Consider the following 18669-nt stretch of genomic DNA (forward strand, 5'->3'; position numbering starts at 1 on the left):
GCTACCTGATATCAGATCCAGTGTTAAACTCAGGTCCTAAACAGGAATTCCACAATTACTCCACAACGTCTTCTTCTCATCTCTGGCATCGACCTGTACTTCTTGTGCAGTTTTCCTCTTCAGCTCTCCTCGGGTGCATTCACTTTAGATAATGTGGGCTAAACTGTTGGCTTGTTTACAACCTGTCTGATAGGGAGACTGCTCAAGTTTCTTGTCGAGTCAGACCTTCTTGTAGCGGTGTCGCCATGCTCCTAGATTTCAGCAATTCCTTTGGTTAGGGTTGGATGAACCAGCAAGGTGGCCCTGCCCCTTTTGGTAATATTTGGATTGAAAGCACCAAATTTAAGAATACACCAGAACTGTATAAACAAAATGTTTAAGATCTAAACTTTAAAAGATAGATGCTTATGGTGATATCATAACTGTTTTCCTTTTCTGGTTTTTAAAGGTCGCATTAGAGTAAAATTATATCACTTTTTGAACTTACTGTTCTGTTGTTTGCCTTTACCCACTTAATGATTATATGTTATTTCTCAAAAGCACCAATAGTCAAACCAACAAAATTGGGTATCGAGAAATTTGGCAAAAAAAATATATCATGAGAGTTTTCTCCATATCAGCCAGCCGTAATGAAAAAATCCAAAAGTAATGTGGAGCCTTTGTGGACCCTAAGGGTCTGGGTTCTCTGGGCATTTGCCTGTTTTACACAGTTGGAGATTCATTTATCCATCTATTATCTGTACCTGCTTATTCTTTTCTTTAGTGAGTACATTGTAGACGTAATTGATAAAAGTGATAGCTAACACTACAAAAATAAGACCCAAGTGTGATAATCAGTGTTAAAGTACCCAAAACTGGTCTTAAGACTATTTTTTGAAGGTCTCAGTCTTGGACTCAACAGAATTTTTACTTGGTTTTGTCTCAGTAGAGGACAAGAGGACTTGAATAAAGATGGTTAATTTGATTTCTGCTCCCTAGTTTTTCTATTTGTTTGCACATAGAAAACAAAGGAAAGTGTCCACTCACAAAATTAACTTGACTTTAGAGACTTTAGATTTCTTTATTGACATCTTCTTATGGTACACTTAAACAGTACATACACAGTATATATATATATATATATATATATATATATATATATAAACAGTATGGCAATGAAAGTGGTGAATGAAGGTGATTGCAAATAGGGATTGCAAGCACTTCACTCACAACAGGAATCACATATTCCACCCACATATAACAACATCTAAGAGAAGCAGCATGTTGATTCATCAAAAGCTTCTTGGCATTTATGTGTAAACTTTTTACTGATATTTCTCATCGTACGGATGTACCCAAAAAAAAGTGTGTTTATTGTTTTAACACACTCTTTGTGATGCTTTCTTCAATTCTTCTCTTTTTTTTATTCCTGTCCCTCTCTCGTGCCATCCTTCTTTCCCTCTCTCTCTCTTTCTCTCTCTCTCTCTCTCTCTCTCTCTCTCTCTCTCGCTCTCTCCGGAGGCTGAAATGGAGTTTTAGCTTGCAGCACACATTTTGTGCAAGCAGCAAATCCATTATTGAATTCAGTGCCGTACTGAAGTAGTATTGAAATTTTGTTTATTACAGCAGCAGCCGGAGGCCCTTCAGCTAAAAAAAAAAAAAAAAAAATAAACTTCTCGTCTTCCTTCTGCATGGCTTCCCTTGCACAGGTTCTGCTGCAGCCACATCATTAGAGGCCAGGTCACGGGGTCACAACACGCATTTGTAGAGTGAGGATTACCTCATGGGCGATTTGAATACCACTCACCCCTGCCGCCCCTCTCCCCACAGCTCCCCAATTAGAGCGCAGGCAGCTAATAGGCTGCGGAGGGTTAAGGCAGCCCCGAGCACCTCTCAGGCCGATAAGCGCCGGATTCTTCTCTCCTAAGCTTGGATTTACTCAGGTCTCACAACTCCGCTCGGAGAGGAGATGGGCTTTGAATCATGACCTAAAAACCATCAGCTACTATCATTTATTGTCATTTTGTTTGATTAGATGTAGCGGACGCTTCTGTGCATGTTGGGAGTTCTTTGTTTATTCCACAAAATCACAGGTTCTGCTTTAAAATCAGCTCCATGTTTTTAGCATGCAAATGATGTAGCAGGAAACATAAAGTGTGCATGCATTCATTCCATATTTATGCACAACAAAAATACCGTCACACACACACACACACACACTCATGCTTGGTCACAGTGGCAGCGTTGGAGGGAAGCTAGCAAGTGATTGAGACATTTCAGGCTGTGGGGGCTCGGGCAGGCTAATCCGTGAAATGAAACTTGACTGGGAGGAGGGGTGAGAGGAGAGAACACGGAAAGATAAGACAGAGTGGGGCAGTGAGAGACGGTGGTAGGAAAAAAAAAGACCAAAAAAAAGAAGAGGAGAGGAGAGAGGAGAGCGACAAGCCCTTGAGCTATAAGGATGAGCAGACAGACAGACAGCGGAGGGCTCAGGCGGCGGCGCAAATCTGTGCTGTAGGTGAAGTGGGGGCAGAGTTTCATATCCCGAAGTCCAGACAGAGCATATTCAGAGTAACAAAGTGACGCCAACGCAGGAGGAAAAGAAGAAAGAGAAGAAAGGTTCAGCTTGCTTGAAAAGAACTAGGTGGAATGATGTGTCATCTTACCATTTCTAAAGGGAAAGTGTGGATACCTGTAATGAGAAGGGATGACTGAAACGCAAAATAAGGATTTGGTCGATAGCAGATGTTGGTATTTTTTGGTATTCGTTGTTTATTTACTTTTTTCCCCCAACTAAAACTGTTTTAAAGTAAGTCAGCTCTTTATTAAAGTACCTTTGAATGAGCATAAATTAAAAAAATGTAATCATTCAGATTTATGGAACAGCCTTTAAAATAACCTTCTTTAACATAAAAAGTAAATAAAAATTCCTCAAAAGCTTTTTACTCTGATAACACCATAATATTTCAGCAGAATTTCCTTTCTCATATTCATTACATTACATCATGACAACATTTAAAAAAACAAACAAACAAACAAAGCAGCCCATTCATAGCTGTGCCTCCCTCCTGGGTGCCAGCCAGTGCAGGTTGCAATGCATATTTATATTGAAATTAATTTTACATTTTAACGTTACAGTTGATATGACTCTTATTGTTGCAGCACACCTGTCTCATCCTCTGCTAATAAGCATGTGATGATTTGAATGGAACAGCTGATAGTGATTAAACATGGAGCGAATCTGGTGGAGTTAAAGTGTTATATGAAGCGCGTAGTTCGCTACTTCTTTTCTTAATACTGGAGTTACATTTGAAATATATTTCAATACTTTATTCAAGGTGATGTATTGAAATATTTTTCAATGTATTGAATCATAACCCCTGTATCGTGATACGTATCATATCATCAGTTTCTTGCCAATACAAAGCTCTATAGAAAAAATGGTTTTATTGAGGACCAACAATGTCAGCACTGATTTTAGGGAAATTTTACCTAATTTAAAAATGACTACACTCATACTGGGCCTGCATCATCTACTATGAGGATTTTATCTGCTAGTATTGTCAAATTGTGGTACATAACTTCTACATGTTTAACGACATTGTGTGCCTTTTTTTTATCTTAATGTTGTTTGTCGTAACATTGTATATATTGTATCTTCATATTGTATCTTTTTTTAAGTTATTTTAGGATACCTTCTGACATCAGGCAAGGGAACTACCGATGAAACCTGGCTCCTCAGCTAACTCGGGTGCATTTACATTTTTTAAATTTTGGGTTGATGTAGATTGTCCCTTCTTAAATAAATGATTAAAATTATTATTCTAAATAATAATTACAAAAGATAAGTATATAAAAAAAAAAGAAAAAATTAATTAATTACAATTAATACAATAAGTAATTATGATTATTAAATAATTACAAATAAGGGGCCACACTTCTCCAGCTGCCTTTATCTATGTTGACACTGCTGTCTTTGCAGTCTTGATTTGACCAGTTGTACATTTTCAGACAATCTTGACTTGAAAGCATTCATAGGGTTACACGTACAGAGCTTGATAGAGAAGTTCCAAGCCTGCCCACTTTCACAGCTCTGCCTGCATCCTATTGTTACAAAAAGTTGCTAAACCTGTGGAACCCAGCCCCAAATCCGCCACCCAAAAAGTTTCAGATATAAGATGATGAGACGAGCTTTCTGTTTAAAGCACACCGAGCGAGGCCTTGCAGGGCTTAATGTGTCTGAAAAAAACAACAACAAACATAGATCCAGGGTCAGTCTAATCTAATTTCCTTTCGCCTCTTGTTCTTTGAGAAATCGGCACTTTGATCTATGGCACCTGAGACCCAAATGAGAGTGGCACGGGCAGAAGTGAGATGTTATCGTGGCTCACCATGGCCATGGAAATACTAGAACAAAAGATTCAGACTGTGGGAGGCGTACGTGCGTGGGTGTCTGAGTGTGTGTATGTGTCGCAGCGTACCTTCTCTTTGTCTGGGGAGTAAAGATTGAGAGCGCGGGTCGAGTGTCAGTGCCAAGGCTGAAGTCGAGTGGCGCTATCAGCAGTCACTCCTCTCCACTTCACCTGCCACAGGTGGCTCTTTCATCTTCCCCAGTCCACGCCGTGTCTCTTATCTCACCCGATAATCATGAATATGGATGTCTCAGTTGAGTTCTAATGGCTGGAAAAGGGAAAAAACAACTAAGTGCTGTATTAATGAGCCCAAATATTGTGATTTTTAAGCTGAATGCATATGCATGATCTATTTTGTTAGTTAATGTGACAAATTTAATGAGCTGAGAGGTCCCTCCCCAACATTCCTTCTAAAGAATTTTCCCGAGAACACACTTTAAATCTCCCAGAGAAACAAAATGAAGATGTTCTTAAAGCATGCATAAACGAAGAATACAAGTCATATAATCTTTACTGCTTCGGTGGGAGTTTATTTATATCAACATCTGGGCCGTAAAAGCCAACAGCCTGGAATTTGAAAGATGAAAGCAGCAATTTGTTATTCATTGTTTTACGAGATGAGCTAATCTCTTCGCCATTACGCGAACATTTACGGGCAAATGGGCTGTGGTTCCTGTGCACTTTTGATGCATGGAGCTCGTTGTTATTGTGTGTCAAGTGAAACTGTATATGGCAGTTACAGCGCGGTAATAATCCACGCTTAAATCTTGTTCATAAATTTGCAGGCAAGTCAGTGTTTTTTTTGTATTTTTTTCTTCTTTTGGAGGACATTAACTTTAAGTGTCCTGCTGTCTGTATGATATACCTCTCTGAGGCAGCCCAGTAAAGCCAACATCTCCAGCTGGGTGTATTTTCGGAGAACACAGGAAGCGACTGTCTGTGGCCCATCATTCCAAGTGTAACCACGTTTCAATCATTTTCATAGCAGCTGCAGATTTTATGCTGTTAACAATCGGTATGTAAACAAAGCCCTCGCTCCATCTGGATGAATCAGCAGCTATGTTTGCATGAGTGAGCGCACTGTAACAAAAAAAAAAAAAAAAAAAAAAAGGTCAGGTTGATTCACATTTGAAATATGACGAGCCAGGCTGCATCCATCAGCTCTGTGGAGCTTTTTTAGCATCTTTTAGCTAAGTGCTTTCCAGCAAACAACGTTCACTCTCTCACTCATCAGCCTCATTTTCAGCTTAAGAGACGGATATTTTATTTTGGAAGTGGATGCATCCAAAACAGATTTTGCAGGAGAGTGAATATGGCATTCATCAGGTGGCGCAGAACATAACTGCAAATTAAAGTTAATTTATTTCTGTGTCTGTGAAAGTAGCTTTGAAATGTTTGAGTTAACTGAACTAGCACTTACTAATTTATATGAGTTGAGTGAACTTAATTTATCTAAATCTAAGATTATACGTTAGGAATTAAAGACATTTGAGGTCAACTTATAACTGTTATGTTACTAGAGTTGCTTTTGAATTAACTACCTGCACACCACCAAACAGCAGACAGAGTTAGAGGTAAGTAGCTTTCTGAATTGCACTGAATAACTTATTTGAGTTGATTGGACTTAATTTGACTGAATTTGAGAATGTGTGAGAAAGTGAGAAATTTAAGAAATTTGAGGTTAGCTTATAACTCTTTATGTTTCATTTACAACAGTTGCTTTTGAATTACAGACAGTCAGAAACGAGCTGGCGAACATAGTGCAGCATTTAGCAGTTAGAGAGACAGATTTTTTTTATTTTTTTAGAACTGGATGGAAGCCAAAACAAATTTTACAGGAGAGTAAATGTTGGATTTAACTTCATCAGGTGGCACAGAACGTAACTGCAAATTAAAGATAATTTATTTTCATGTCTGTGAAAGCAGCTTTTGAATTCTGAGTTAACTAAACTCGCGCTGACTAATTCATTTGAGTTGACTGAACTTAATTTAACTGAATTTGAGAATGTACGGTAGAAATTTGAGAAATTGAGGTCGGCTAATGTTATGTTACATTTACAGGTGTTGCTCATTAAGCTTCATTTTCTAAGTAAAGCAGCTTCAAGTTTGATCACGGGCATATTATAAGACAGTGGGCCCCTGGGCAAAGATATGCAAAAGGCCCCTCCACCTGTCTTTCATATTGTCATAATGTGGCTCTTTAAGGTCACCATGTGTATTTTTTGTCATTTTGAGGATATTTTATGTCTTATTTTATCACTGTGTGTCTCTGAAATAATTTTGTGTCTCTTTTTGGCATTTTGTGTGTCTTTGATGTCATTTTGTCCCTTTTTTGTCATTTTGTGCCTCTTTGAGGTCATTATGTGTCTTCCACTTTGTCATCGATAATACGATCGATAATATCACGCTAACAAATCATACAGCTTTTGTTGTTTTAGCCAGGATCAGTGCTCATGTATAGGCCCACCCATAAAATTATTACTGAAGTGAAATAAAATGACAAATTTGAATAATTTCAAGCCAGATGTAATTAATGATGCGCTGCTAATAAGGTAACAACAGTTTTTAGCAACTTCATTTTCATGAATTAAAGGGTTTTTATGTGGAATTAAGAGCATTGGAAGCAAACCGTTATTTGCTACGTAAAGGTATAGTGGAGTAATGGCGTCCTGAGCAGAAAATGAAGTCATGCTACATCTGTCAACCTTCACTGTAGTCTGTTGCTCTCTTGATGCTAAAGCTTTGTACTAGACTCATACAACAGTTACCACTGATATTAGGTTGCATTGTAGTGGAAGCATAGCACCCACCCTCTGATCAACACCATCAGCAATGTTGCCGTAGTCTAGCATTATTTATTCAGTTAGCATTCGCTTCTAGCTGCCGGCTCATGTGCCACTTTCATGTTGAGAGCCGTTTGCAGACAGCTCATGAATCTGAATTTTGCGTGGAGGCCCTTTAAGCAAACTATCAGTTAGACATTTAGTCACATTTTTACTCACAAGACAAGAAACAAAACTCTAAAATGTTTCTAAATGTGCTAACTGGACAATTTTAGTGAAACTGCCTTTAAACTGAAAAAGCCTTCACACTGTAAAATCTCATTTAATCAGGAGACTTTACAGTGCAAAGGCTGGTGATGGAGCGATAAGGGTGAAGCAGAAGTGTGAGGTTTTATATGGGTGTGCTGTCCATGTAATGGCAATTCATAAAAAATAGTGACATAAAAACTGTGTTGCATGAACTCTTCTATGAAATTATTCTCCCTTTGAAAGTCTGGGCTCCACTCCTTGATTTCACAGCTTTCTAACGCTGACCTTGGTGTCTGCCAGAGCTGACTTCTTTTCAGTGTACCTGTACTTTTTTTTTTTTTTTCTGGATTTGAGTCTTATTATAATTGAGTGTCAGTGTTTGGCTCTAGGGCTGGAGCTGGCATGTCCTGTAGTGTTTTGTTTTTTTTTTCCCTGAGAACAGTGAAAGCACAGATTCAGTCAATGCACAACTCTTGGCTGTCACTTTCCTTGGCACTCAGTTATTTAATTCTGGCTTCCTCCATGTCCACCTCTGACAGGACCTCCCTCCGCGCCACAGAACCTGGTCTACAACATCAACCAGACCACCGTTAGCCTGGAGTGGAGCCCGCCGGCCGACACAGGCGGTCGCAACGACGTCACCTACAGGGTTATATGCCGGCGCTGCAGCTGGGAACCCGAGGAGTGTGTTCCGTGTGGGCCGAATGTGGGATATTCTCCCGCGCAGTCAGGATTAGTGGACACGTATGTGACCATAATGGACCTGCTCGCCCACGCCAACTACACTTTTGAGGTTGAGGCTGTCAACGGGGTGTCAGACCTGAGCCGCACCCAGAGGCTGTTTGCGGCGGTTAGCATCGCTACTGGTCAAGCAGGTAAGAACTCTTACATCAAACTTACTAGCACATGCTTTTTGTTTAATTCACACAGAAACAAATATGTAAAAACAGTGATTGGTGTTTATTGATCTGGGAACATGTCAGTGGTGTGTTTGCCATTGAGGGGGTTGGGGCGCCGCCCATCCTGCAGTTCCAATTGTGAAATGATTACACATTATAATGAAAAATTGGTTTATCGTCATGTGTTTGCGTACCTCAGTTGTTACTCTCATAAATTATTATGTTAAATATTCTTATTACATTATTAAATTATTATAAACGTTTGGTGACTAATGAAAAAGCACAGCCCATGTCATTGTCTGTGTACCAAAGGATGTATTTATGTCCATCTGATGTCGGTATATGTCAGTTTTTTTCTGGTGGTCCCTGATTTCGACACAGCACGCCAAAAATAACTCAGTCCGGAGCTGAAAATTTTATGCCTAAGAAATCTTGAAGGATTTAGTGTTTTTGCGCCCAATTTGGGGGCTTCAGGATGGATTATGTTGGTAAAAAGAGCTTGGGTATCCTGACCAAAAGTTTGGCCTGATTTGTCGTGGTGTGGACATATTTCTTTCTTTATTTTTTTTGGACTAATAATGACATTTTTTAATCGACATGGCAATGCTGCAGTGGCTTTAAGGCTACCTGATGAGGTTGCTCATCCACCAGCTAGCTTTGTTTGGACTGGTTAATAGCAATTGTGGTTTCCCTGGTGACTTGTGACATCAGACATTGCATTTACGATTACAGGAATTTTTGTATTAATATCCTACATATTTGTGAATTTAAGTAAAGTTTGTGAACTTTATAAAGTGGAAACATTCCACCATGCTGCAACGAGTGCTATACGCAAAGACGCTAAACTGTTGTGATAAAATTGAAAAATTTGACAAAAAAGCACCCACCCCTCCTTAAGTGCAAATTTTTGTTGTTACATCTCTTTTTGATAATTGATCAAACATACAAAGCACAATGTGTTAATTAGTACTTTAGAAGTGATAGCCACTAAGCTAGGCTAGCTGACTACAGTTCATTTTCCTAGACATGAGATTTATATTGATTGTTTCTTTTTTTTTCTTTTTTTTGACTCAAAGAAAGAAAGTGAATACTTCCAGCCTTATTTCCCAAAACATTGAACTATTTCTTAAAATCTAAGGGTTTGGCCCCCACCAGTCTATGCACACTTCACCCTTTGCTCCAGCTGAGAGAGCATTAGGCATTAGGCGATTGACAGTTTAATTTTGAAAACCTCTCATATGCAAAGTAAGGTAATGATCCCCCATTATCATTAATGACCATAGTCTGATATTATCCATAATATATCCAGTATGTATATTACCCAGATTAATGTAATGTGTATATCAGCATTACAGTGGCCAACATGATTAGCTTAGCAATGATGCAGATTCCCAGTGGTGCCTACAGAGCCAGCCCTGTATTTGCTGCTCCGTCTCCAGGGAATCTGCGGTAATTAAAATGCTGTATTTTTTGCGGTGACAAACTCTAAAGCCTTTTTTATTCATTATTTGTATGGATCCACCCAACAAGATTCCTCTTTCATGCTTGAGCATCCATGAAACACAGTTGGCCCAAAAGAGTGTTCTGACTACAGTGATTAAAAAGGAAGCTGCAAAGAGAGCACTAAAGCTTTAGCTGGATATATAACCCCTGTCTCTCTGTCATGTGACGGCCAATCACGTCCTGCTGCCTGTTAAATCCTATGTCATCATTTTGATGTGAAGTAAAACTGCTCACCTGCAACTTCTTTCTTCAAAACGTATATCTCTAAGGCAGTGGTTTAGTACCAAAAATGTCTCAGATGTTAGAATGCTTGAGAGGGGGAAAAAGGAGGCCTTTAGTTGAATGGATGTGTGTGGGATGTAGTGCTGGGCATGATGTATTTCATGACGCTCAATTCGTGACAGAGACAAGCGCTGGAAGGTGCCGAGGGGTTGCCTGGCCAAGGACACGAGGATTGCGGAAGGAGGACAACCTAAAGGAAAAAGCCAGGGAAAAACAATTAGCACGTGCTCTTTTAGAGTCACTCATAATTATCCGTGGCATGTTGACAACAGACAATTACTCAGTTAACCCGGCGGAATATTTAGCCATTAGCTATTGTGGAAGAGAGTAGTGTGCTCAGCCAAGTCAGTGTCATGTTTATTATTTTGAGTAAGTGGCACCATTTAAAATGCTTTAACACCATAATCAGTGTAACTGGCTGGCGTGGATCAGGTTGCTGATAATTTTGTTGATCTGTTCCATTAAGTTTTTAATTTGTGATTAGGTTGTGCCAATCAAATGTGATCATTTTCCATTCCTTTTACAGAATTTCTTGATCTCCCCCAAGTGATTTATGGTATTTGGGTGGACTTGCCTTTGAAACCCTATTTAGACAATGATATAATACTAAAAACCATCTTTTTAAACCAAGACTAATCAGATTCCTTCTGGGTTAGCAGCTCTTCAAAGCAGGGTGGCCCACTCCACCCGTTCAATGGTAAGACAGATCTGGGACAGAATAATACCTTTAAATGAAAGATGAAATGACTGAAGACGGCATTGAAAAGAATAAATTAAATGTGCAGAAGGATGGCAGTGCAGTTTTATGATTGTGGCATGACTGAGTGATATCAGACACTTGATACGAAGTTAGTATTTGCCCATCTAACTGTCCAACTGTTTAACTGGACTATCTAAATCCATAGTACAGTTCTCCCACATTGGCAACAAGTACTCCAAAATGCAATTTCTAAGGCTCTGTTTTATTAACTTAGCCTTGGGTGATCGGATTACAAGGGGATGGCTCTAAGTACACTTTTGATTGCACCCGATGCATCCTCAATGGGTCTTGAGATCCGATTACTCAGACCACAGGTGAAGGTGGTGTAAATGGCATATGGCCACATTCTTTCAGCAGTGTGAAGGCTAATGTGTCCTCAGCCATATTTAAAGACCGCCCACTCCACTGTCTCTGTCAGATCCATACCATCTGAAAGTCGGCAATGGTTGGGTTTGCATCCATTGCATTTCTGCCTCCCGGAGGTTAAAACAACGCATTTGGTCTGTACATGTTGCATTTGATGTATGTGTTTAATTGCAATTTGGAAGTGAGATCCGATCACAAGTGGTCACTCATGACACTTGTGGAGACAAATTCGAATGCCAGATGTGAATAGACAAACTTAGAGCTTTCCGCTTGTGATTGGATCAACCATGATGCATGTTAATACCAGGTGTAAACAGGACCTAATTGACGTTTCCCATGTGAGTCTTTCTAGGTCAGTTAAGGGACAAAAACTACTGGATTAGGTTTGCCAAAACAATCTCAACTTAAGGTCCTCTTATGAGCTTTTTCCAGAGTTTTTACACAGCATCCGACATTAAGTTCAGTTCTCATGGCTATGGTTCTGCTGTCATCACATGGCCTTGGTCTGGATTTTCAGTCATAACATAAGAGGTGGTCATAATGTTTCGACGGTCAAAAATGACCTTTCTCTTGAGTTAGAGAAATATCAGTTTGTTAAGGTTAAGGAACCTTTGTCAACAAGAACCCTTTGGTTAAGATTTAAGAAAGATGGTTTAAAGAAAAAGGTTGACTGTTGGTAGGAAAAGGGACATGAACTGCAATTTGTAAGTCACTATCAGACACTTTGCACACACAGCAGGGCTCATTGTCCTGCTCACTGGACCCTCACTGTGTCCAGCACTCGCTGGGCTGTTAGGGAATGCTTGAGCGCTTTGTAATTGGAACGTCGGAGTTTCCTAAAACAATCGGTCCTTCCTGAGCGAGCATGCAGGTCCACTCATTAGAGAATGACTGCATTATTAAAGCTTTTATGGCTCATCATTCAGAATTGATTAACCTTTGCGTGGCGAGGCACTGGAGCCCCATAGCACTGAAAGAACCTTAAAAAACGGCCTTTCCTCCATCCCTCCCCATCCCTACCTCCTGCATGATAATCAGCACCAACATAGACTTGTGGCTTGGGAATGGGGGAATGAGCGAGCAGTGTGCGAATGCAGATGGTGATCCATCTGATGAGGAATTCACACCTCCTCTAATTACACCAAAGGAAATGTCTGGAGCAAGGCTGGAGCTACACAAGGTGCTGAGTGCTTATTGTTCCCAGAAACCTAATTACCTCTCAGCTCTGTCTTAAATGAGTTTAAGTAGAGGCTGCGAGTTCATAAGCTTGATTTCTACAGCTCCGTCTTCGCCGCGGTTGAATAGAAATTCGTCATGTGGAGGATTTTTGCTGTCTCCGCCACCGCTGTACGCTGGAAGTTAAGAGCGCGTTTCAATCAGCGCTCCATTGTGAGTCGACAGCGCCACAGAGCTGCCCCTCGGAGGCCCTCCATGCCTTAGCTTTCCTCAAGCGCACTTGTAAACAAGGCCTTTTGTTCTTCCAGCACACTTGTGAGTGGGCACTGCTCATAGAATAACCATTAATATTTATTCAAGCGGATGTTCACATCTCTGTGCCAGAGAAATCACTGTGGAGAAGGGCACAGAAATAGGATTCTAAATTGGTTATGGGAAAGGCTAAAGGACCCATATGTGTGTGTGTGTACGTGTGTGTACGTATATGCTGTGTGTACACGTTCAGCTTGAGACCGGTGAAATGAAGTTTAGGTGCGATTGGCAAGAGGTATAAACAATATAATGAGTGAAAGGAAGAGCCTGTGGAAATTGATTTTAATGTTGACTGCTTGTATTAGCCGGCAGCACAAAGCCTGCTAAGCTCAGATAGCAACTTTCACAATAGTTGAGCGGAGCTCTATAGTATCCACAGGCTCTATGGGTGAGTCAGAGCAGAAAACAGTGGATTTGACTGCATTATTTAGACTGCGGTGAGATGGAGTATAGAAATGCCTCAGAATGCTGTGGTCTTGATTCAAAAACACCTGATGAGATAAAGAGGTTTCAAAATCAAGACCTGTCTATGTGTGACGCCCCTTTCAGACATGGAAACACTGCTTACTAGACCTATGTACCTTTTTTGTCATTCCGATAAAGGCGTCCATAACAGGAATTTTAATCATGGGTTAAGGGTTAGGGGGTTGTGACTCTTTTCCAAAATGTCCCGTACATTTAGGGAAAGAGTCACAATGCTTGCACAACATTTGGCATCTACTACGCAAGAGGAAGGTTAGAAACATGTTTCATGATCTCTAAAAGGCTGCATAATTGGTGGATTTTAAAATGTATTTGCTATTGAATTCCTGAAGACATTTCAGGACATTTGCAATACAAAATAAATTTAAAAAAATAAAATCAGTGTTTTATTTACTTTAAAAAAATAAATCAATCACTTACATGGGCTCAATTTCCAAATTTGAAGGTAACACGAGTTGCTGTGGCAAGCCCCATTGCACGTTGCCATGTTGCATTTTTGTCAAAAAGTTAAATAAAACAAGAAAACATGGCTCAGATCCCAAAGTTCGGACACTAGTTGTTTCTGCTAGCCCTGTTCTGCATTAGCATGTTCCATTTTTGTAAAATAAATAAAAACATATAAAATACAAATAAAAAATAATAAATTAAATCAAATCAGATCAAAATTAAGCAAAACAAAATGAAATAAAATAAAATACAATAAATAGCATTGCTCTGACCCTAAATTTGATCTAACACGAGTTGTTATGGTTAGCCTTGTTCCAACATTCATCATTAGGAAGTATGTTTTAGTGACATCCCAATCCTGGCCAGCAAGGTAGCTATGACAGTATCGTATGACATCAGTTGATACAGAGGAGGGATAACATTTGTTAAAACAAATGTTTAGTAGGGGTGTGTAAGCATTCATAGAAACCTAAATAATAATAATAATAAAATAAATTAATAAAAAGGTATTCATAAATTTCCCGTACAAATATTTTAGACAAAATTGCGTGTGTGAAAGAGCAACTTAAACACTCTGTTAATGCCTAACCCTTACCCTACACAACTGCAGCAACCAGCCACCCCAAGAGAAGGGTATATAATAAGGTTGCTGTCGTGACTTTTCTGTAAAATTTTATGGGGCGGTTTTTCAAAAACATAAAACCAACATTTAAAACTGCCATTTACAGAATGCGTTAAATGTCCAAAATGAGCTTCAGACTACTCTGTCTTCAAATTCCAGGAATGCCATAGCTGTCATTCCAAAAACACACATGATAACATACACATGTTGAGACAGACTCATAATAACGAACTTTAAATGGGGCTTTGTGTCAGATAACAAATTTCACACTTTTTCCATCAGAGGAATTTTCAAAATCAGCAAACAGAGTTATCTTTTGTGTTTATTTCTATCCATTCCCCGCTTCATTTGTTGTGCAACACTGTGTGAATGTGAGATGATGTTCAAGTCCCCCTCAAGTCCGAATCTAATTAAACATTCAAAGAAAACAACAGGCTATTCCCTTCAGTACAATCTCTCAGTGCAAAAGGAGAAAGAGAAAAAAAAAGCATTGAGGCACACAAGAATGTAAGCTAAGCATTTTACTTTGATCTGAAAAGCCTCTGTGCCCTTGCATTGCGTGAGAAGCAAATATTCCCGTTTTGTTTGACTGCTTCAGTCAAAGTCTGCCTAGCTGTCCTCCAGCAGTTTAGCGTCTGGAGGTTAAGAAGGGGGAAGATAGCAGAGTTTCTTGCATGATTTGATAATTATTTACCTCTACGAGAAAGCAATGATCATTAAAAGAAAACAGTGTTCATGGCTGCAAATTGATAGCCTGCTTTTCTCTGTGGTAATCCATACCACCACTTTATTGACACTTTATCATTGCTAAATGGATATTGTTTGGCGCATTTGTGAAAGTAACACTTGGGGAACAATAAGGCCATTGATTTATCCCTTTTTGTGTTCTAATCTGCCATGGTGGCCTTAAACAGAAGGATTGATTGATTCTGAGCAGTCCCCACTGACCAGTGCCAGCCAGTGTAATTTTCTAGTTAAGCGGATCCTCCTTTGTAGCATTTGTCCCCGGTTTTACGTTACCTGGGAGCCCATTCTTTTCACCGCTGCCACCCCCACCCCCACCCCTCGCTCCACATGCTCGCAGTAATTTGATGAGAGCTGGGCAAAGCAGTAAGATTCAACAGCTGCAATAAAACTGTGGTGGTCTCAGAGCAGCAGCTCGGAGCACTTAACCTGTAGCTTTTCTGTAAATGCCTCCTGATTTGTCTGTCACCCAATCCGTCAGCAATGAATAATTTTCATGGAAGGTGCACTTTAATTACTTTCCCATTTAAATGGCATTATCGTGGCCTATCTAGGTAATTAATCTCACCAAGTATCCTGTTTCAGCCTTTTATTGCTGGCAGACGAGCTCCCTAAATCCCCCCGAATCTGCCGTGCTTGAATGAGCCCTCCCTCGCAGAAGCTGGCGTTGCCTCTTTCCCCTTCACTTGGTCCCTATCGCAGCCATTGGACAGTCCTTTCTCTCTGTGCAGACAGCCTGTCAGAGCAACGGGCTGTTTCACTGCCTTGGAAAGGACACAGGCAGACACATCCATGCGGGGCTGTAGTCAAGAATAGGCCTCACAACCAGTAGGGGTTTGGAGGGCTGATGGCTGCAGATAGCTGATATTTTGTGTTGATATTCAGCATGAGTTTTTCTTCTTGTCAACAAATTGTATGAAAAGACTCGAATGTGTCCCACTACAAAGATGGTGTGTGTGTGTGTGTGTGTGTGTGTGTGTGTGTGTCGGAGCCTGATATATCTTCTTCCTCTGAGCCATAGAGCTCCATTGTTGTCCATAGGCCCACCATGATAACTGCTTTTGCTGGATGATATATTGTCCCAGAAATAATTGTGATAAATGATATTATTGTCATTTTGAGACCATTTTATGCCACTGATAGAATGATAATATGAAAGCATAACAAGTACATCCTTTGAAAGAGCAGGGAACTTTTAATTCTTGACTCTCTGAAACTTAAGCAAATTGGTCTGATTTCTCTCTAAAACACTGGGAGAGGGCATCATCGACTGAGCAAGACATGGTCCAATAATTAGCAAAAAAAAGTTAAATTACCTGAAAATATGCCAAAAAAAGTAAAAAAAAATGAAATGAAAGAGCACTGTATTTATTTTCTATATTTATTATATTTTTTTCGTAACATAAATTTAGACAAAAAATTATTTTGATTATAAATATAGTTTTTGGGGGGCATTTTGCCTAGCTTTTTAGATAATTGTCCAGTGATCCTCTCCTCTTTTTTCTTGCAACTTTTGGGATATTTCTCGCCAGGTCGGTCATTGCCTTTTTTTTTTTTAAGTTTTTGAAGAGTCAAAAAGCTTGTGAAAATGAAATATTCAGACTCTATTATCAATCTAAAACTATGTATTTATTTATTCATTTGCAAAATGATGAATCAGTATCTATTTACAAAAGTGTTTGCAAAGCATATATTAAGTCCCAGTGCTGCATTGAGCTGCATCCTTCTGCCAGCCTGCCTCACACTGTGCACGGCGTAAGTGGAGAGGAGGGAAAGAGGAGAACCCCGGCTGTGGGTAGAGATGGGGTCACTGCGATCACTCTGTGCAGCACGCTCAGAATGAATTACAACATTTTGCCTGATGGTCTAAACAAGTAGCTAAATTTGTTGCTGGTAGCTTTCGAGATAAAGTCGCTAAGAGGCTCTGAATACAATGTACTTGACAACTTAGGAATGACGGGTTGTTGTATGTGGGTTTCGGCAGGCAGCTGCTGTCCTCTTTGAATATTTTTGTAGTATGGAGTAGTGGACCAAACTGGCCTACTTTCACTTCAGGTCACAAGCCTTGAAAGAATTTATTGTTTGCAATGTTTTGCTGATCAGTGAGAAAAAGTTTAGAAACACCATTTATAAAAGCTCTTGTTTGCAAAGTTGATATTTTGGCCTACGGTTGGCGAAAGTGCAATTTTGAGTGTGCAGGTCGAACTGTTTCTATAAACTGTAAAATCGCTCCAAGACCAGATCTGAGTTAATTTTCATGTCATAATACAATAATTAAACCAAATTATACCTTTGGTGTCCCTGTAGTCACAAGGGCTTTCAGAGTCCATGTGACATAAATTTTGCTCCTATCCTGAACGCTATGTCATGTGAGGACACTTCGATGTGCAGTGTGAACAGAACAGCATATCCTCGTCAAGTATACTCCTTTGTGCTTTATATCTGCCTCTTAAAGCCAATTCAAAAGAATCAATCCAAAACAATCAGCTGCAAAAATCTCTATTCACATCCCAGCAGGATAATATATAATACTTCAGGAGCTTCTTGGGGATCACAGAGATGTAGATGTCTGCAGCAGCCCGCGACATGCAACTAAATATTACAGCGAATCAGGACAAAAGAGAGAATCAGCATCCAGTTGTGGACCAAAGGAAAAGTAAGACATCAGCAAAAAGTGTCTTGAGATTGAAGATGTGCAGTTCAGACGCACACGAAAATATCCTTTTGTCTTTGTTCTTTTGTTCCAGCAGCTGAGTAACAGGTGGTTTCACTGGCTGGGTAACAAAAATATTCACTTAAATATTGTCCTCACAAAGAAAAAAGCTTTGTTATTTTTTAATTTGTATTTTTTGTGTCCTTTGGGCGATAAAAACAAAAATCAATGTTCTGTTTTTTTTTTAATTACTGATTTTTTTATTTTTATTTTTTTAGTGATATAAGCAGATTTTTTAGCATAACATACTTAAATACATACATAAATGGAATGTTAATTAGCTCATTTAGGTTAAATGAGTACAACATATTGACCCAAAATGTGCCATAACAATCTGTTGAGGTTAACATTAAGGAGAATGTTAGAATCAGATGAAAGCATGGAACATTGTTTGATTTTACTCATGGTGTACCTCAGTGGCTTTACTATTCCCTAATATTGGTTTTTACTGTTATTAGTATAATTACAGTTCCATAAACTCTTTATTAATTTTCTGTTTTTCTCTCTCTTCCTTATTTTCCGTGGATTATTTTTGTTTATTTCCACCGACTCTCTGTGTCCAGCCCTGTTTGTTTGTGTTTGGATGCCGGGGTTATTAATTTGGAACAATTGCAGAGAGCGATATTATTGCGTTCGGAAAGCTGTGTGAAAAGTTGCAACATTCTGATGTTTTGGCCTCAGCTGGGAATATGTGGAAGTTGAAAAAGGGGAGCGCTGATTCACATTCAGCCTCATCCTATAGGCTGTGTTCCCCCGGAGCAGACACAGACACGGCTTTAATTATTCAGACCTCTGTGCGGCAGCAGAAAGAGATTGAGGCAATGTTTTTTTTGTGGGGGGGGGGGTGGGGGGGGCACGGTTGGCAGTCAATGTGCTGTTTACCTTCCACATAGCAACTCCGCTTTTCACTCAGGCCCTCACCTTTCTGGAATCGCTTCT

At 39.6% G+C, this 18669-nt stretch overlaps 1 protein-coding gene across 1 annotated transcript in view; it reads left to right on the forward strand.

Moving 5' to 3' along the window:
• Positions 1–18669, forward strand: part of LOC121955893 (ephrin type-A receptor 7-like) — a 70705-nt gene that overhangs the window by 32293 nt on the left and 19743 nt on the right. The window contains exon 5 of the mRNA XM_042503977.1: positions 7963–8298. Coding sequence (XP_042359911.1) covers positions 7963–8298 — 336 coding nt within the window. The remainder of the gene's footprint in view (positions 1–7962; positions 8299–18669) is intronic.

The sequence above is a fragment of the Plectropomus leopardus genome, chromosome 16 (genome assembly GCF_008729295.1).
Source record: "Plectropomus leopardus isolate mb chromosome 16, YSFRI_Pleo_2.0, whole genome shotgun sequence".
Lineage (NCBI taxonomy): Eukaryota > Metazoa > Chordata > Actinopteri > Perciformes > Serranidae > Plectropomus > Plectropomus leopardus.